The 3330-nt window shown below is 42.5% G+C and overlaps 1 protein-coding gene across 6 annotated transcripts in view; it reads left to right on the top strand.

Moving 5' to 3' along the window:
* The window catches only part of LOC122539703 (growth factor receptor-bound protein 7-like), a 151937-nt gene extending 148946 nt beyond the window's left edge, over positions 1-2991 (top strand). For all 6 annotated transcript variants that reach the window (XM_043674708.1, XM_043674707.1, XM_043674704.1 and 3 more), the window contains one exon: positions 2902-2991. In XM_043674708.1, the coding sequence (XP_043530643.1) occupies positions 2902-2976 (75 nt within the window). In that variant the 3' untranslated portion in view covers positions 2977-2991. The remainder of the gene's footprint in view (positions 1-2901) is intronic.
* Positions 2992-3330: the final 339 nt, after the last annotated feature.

Here is a 3330-nt window from a genome sequence, read left to right as displayed (position 1 = left end):
CCAGTACAACCCATGGACAAAACCAACGTCATCTACAAAATTCCATGCAAGGACTGCCACAAACACTACGTAGGACAAACAGGAAGAAAGTTAGCCACCAGGATACACAAACACCAGCTAGCCACAAAAAGACACAACCCTCTCTCCCTCGTAGCCCTACACACGGATAAAAAAAAACCCATCATTTCGACTGGGGTTCCTGGGGTTTGTGGTGATGTCATTTCCTGTTCGTTTTCTGAGGGGTTGATAGATGGCATCTAAATCTATGTGTTTGTTTATGGCATAGTGGTTGGAGTGCCAATTTTGTGTCCTGGTTGGCCTTACCAAAATAGAAAGCAGGAGACAACAGCTTCGCTTCACTTGGAGGTCACCACTGATGATGTTACCTAGCCAGGTAATGAAATGTCTGGATATCAAACCTACAGCTCAGCGAGCAAACCTACACCCTATGCCTTTTAAATGTTGCAATTGTACCAGCCTCCACAACTTCCTCTGGCAGCTTGTTCCATACACGCACCACCCTCTGTGTGAAAACGTTGCCCCTCAGGTCCCTTTCAAATTTTCCCCCTCTCACCTTAAACCTATGCCCTTTAGTTCTGGACTCCCCCACCCCAGGGAAAAGACTTTGTCTATTTAGCCTATCCATTCCCCTCGTGATTTTATAAACCTCTATAAGGTTGCCCCTCAGCCTCCAAAGCTCCAAGAGAAAAAAAAACCCAGTGTATTCAGCCTCTCCCTATAGCACAAACCTTCCAACCCTGGCAACGTTCTTGTAAATCTTTTCTGAACCTTTTCAAGTTTAATAACATCTTTCCTATAGCAGGAAGACCAGAACTGAATGCAGTATTCTAAAAGTGGCCTCACCAATGTCCTGTACAACAGCAACATGACATCCCAACTCCTTTACTCAATGTTCTGACCAATGAAGGCAAGCAAACATGCCAAATGTTTTCTTCGCTACCCTGTCTACCTGCGACTCCATTTTAAGAAATTATGCACATGTACCTTGAGGTCTGTTTGTTCAGCAACTCTCCTGAGACCCCTACCATTAACTGTATAAGTCCTGCCCTGGTTGGCCTTACCAAAATGCAACATCTCACATTTATCTAATTTAATATCCATGTGCCACTTCTCGGCCCATTAGCCCATCTGATCAAGGTCCTGTTATATTCAGAAGTAACCTTCTTCAGTGTCCACTGAACCATCAATTTTGATGGCATCTGCAAATGTACTAACCGTACCTCCTATATTCATATCCAAATCATTATATAAATACGAAAAGCAGTGGACCCTGCACCGATCCTTGTGGCACACCACTGATCGCAGGCCTCCACACCGATAAACATCCTTCTACCATTACCTTCTGCATCCTACCTTCAAGCCAATTTTGTGTCCAGTTGGCTAGTTCCCCCTGGATTCCAAGTTATCTAACCTTACAAACCAGCCAACAACGCGGAACCTTGTAAAACGTTTTGCTGAAGTCCATATAGACAATTCTGCCTTCATTAATCTTCTTTGTCAACTTTTCAGAAAATTCAATTAAGTTAGTGAGACATGATTTCCCATGCACAAAGCCATGTTGATTACCCTAATCAGTCCTTGCCTTTCCAAATACATATAAATCCTGTCCCCCAGGATTCCCTCCAACAACATACCAACCAGTGGCATCAGACTCACCAGTCTATAGTTCCCAGACTTTTCCTTACCGCCTTTCTTAAATAATGGGACTATATTAGCCACCCTCCAGTCTTCCAGCACTTCACCCTTGGCTGTTGATGCAAATATCTCAGCAAAGGGCCCAGCAATCTCTTTCATAACTTCCCACAACGTTTTGGGATATACCTGTTCAGGTCCTGTGGATTATTCTACCTTTATGTATTTTAAAGCCATCAGAACCTCTTCTTCTGTAATTTTCCAAGACATAATTTCTTATTTCCCCAAGTTCCCTAGCTTCCATTTCCTTCTCCACAGTAACTGCTAACACAAAATACAGGAGCTTGTTTAGACCACACCCCTGGGGTACAGTGTGCAATTTTCATTTCCATGTCTCAGGAAAGATATTAATTCCACAGAGAAAGTGTAATGAAGGTTCATCAGACTTGTTCCATGGATGGCAGAACTGTCCTATGAAGAGAGACTGGGTCAACTGGACTTGCATTCTCTAAAGCTTTGAAGAATGAGAGGCGATCTTATTTGAAACTTGCCAAGTACTTCAAGGGAAGGACAGTCTAGGTGTAGGTGAGATGTTCCTCTGGCTGGGGAAGCCTAGAACCAGAGGACATAATTTAAAAATAAGGGGGAATGTCTCTTAGCTCAAACGTGAGGAGAACTATTTTTATTCAGAGGGTTTTGAATCTTTGAAATTGTCTACCGCAGAGGATTGTGGAAGTGTAGTCTTTCAGTATGTTTAAAGCAGGGATTGATCAATAATCACTGTCACAGAGGAACATGGGAATGAAGGTGGTAAAAGACACTGAGGTGTTTGATCAGACCCAATTGTATTAAATGGCATAACAGGCTCAAGAGGCTGAATTGTCAGTTCTTGTTCCTATATTCTTTACTTTTATACTCAATTCTGTTAATAACAAATGACAATATTCCATTTACTTTTCTAATCACTTGCTGGCCTTTTGTGAATCATATACCAAGACACCTAGATTCCTCTGTGCCTCTGAGTTTTGCAAACTCTCTGTATTAAAATAAAATGCTCCTTTTTTTACTCTTCCTGGCACAGTGAACAACTTCACAATTTTCACATTATACTCCATCTGACGACTTCTTGTCCACTCACTTAATCTGGCTATATCTCTTTGCTGACTCCTTATGTCTTTACCACAGCGTACTCTGTGTCTGTAACTCAATGTATCTTTTACAAACTAAATTTATTCCTTTTCTTTGCAGAAGAAGGGAGTCCAGAGGCACAGCTTGCCCAGCCCGTGCCAAGGCTCAGTACTCAGTGCAGGTGAGTTACCCTGACAGTAAATGTCTCTGGGCAGTTACAGATAGAAGCCTAAAATTACCAAGAGATGTTAATAATTGCAGTAGATAGAAAAGCTGAAGCACATGGAAATCAATATAAGCAAGTATGAATTCATCAGCCTTGGAGCCAAAAAGGATAGGACAAGGGACCTGGTAAATGGTGGAAAGCTGAAAACAGCTGAGACCCAGAGACGTAAATATGAGTCCCCTGTTGGGTTTCCTCCAGCTGCTCCAGTTTCTTCCCACAGTTTAAGATGTGCAAGTTAGGTGAGTTAGCAATGGTAAATTGCCCATAGTGCCCAGGGATGTGCAGCCTAGGTGAATTGGCCGTGGGAAATGCAGGGTTATAGG

Source organism: Chiloscyllium plagiosum, chromosome 33 (genome assembly GCF_004010195.1).
Source record: "Chiloscyllium plagiosum isolate BGI_BamShark_2017 chromosome 33, ASM401019v2, whole genome shotgun sequence".
Classification (NCBI taxonomy): Eukaryota; Metazoa; Chordata; class Chondrichthyes; order Orectolobiformes; family Hemiscylliidae; genus Chiloscyllium; species Chiloscyllium plagiosum.
This window is presented reverse-complemented; position numbering and strand designations above follow the sequence as displayed.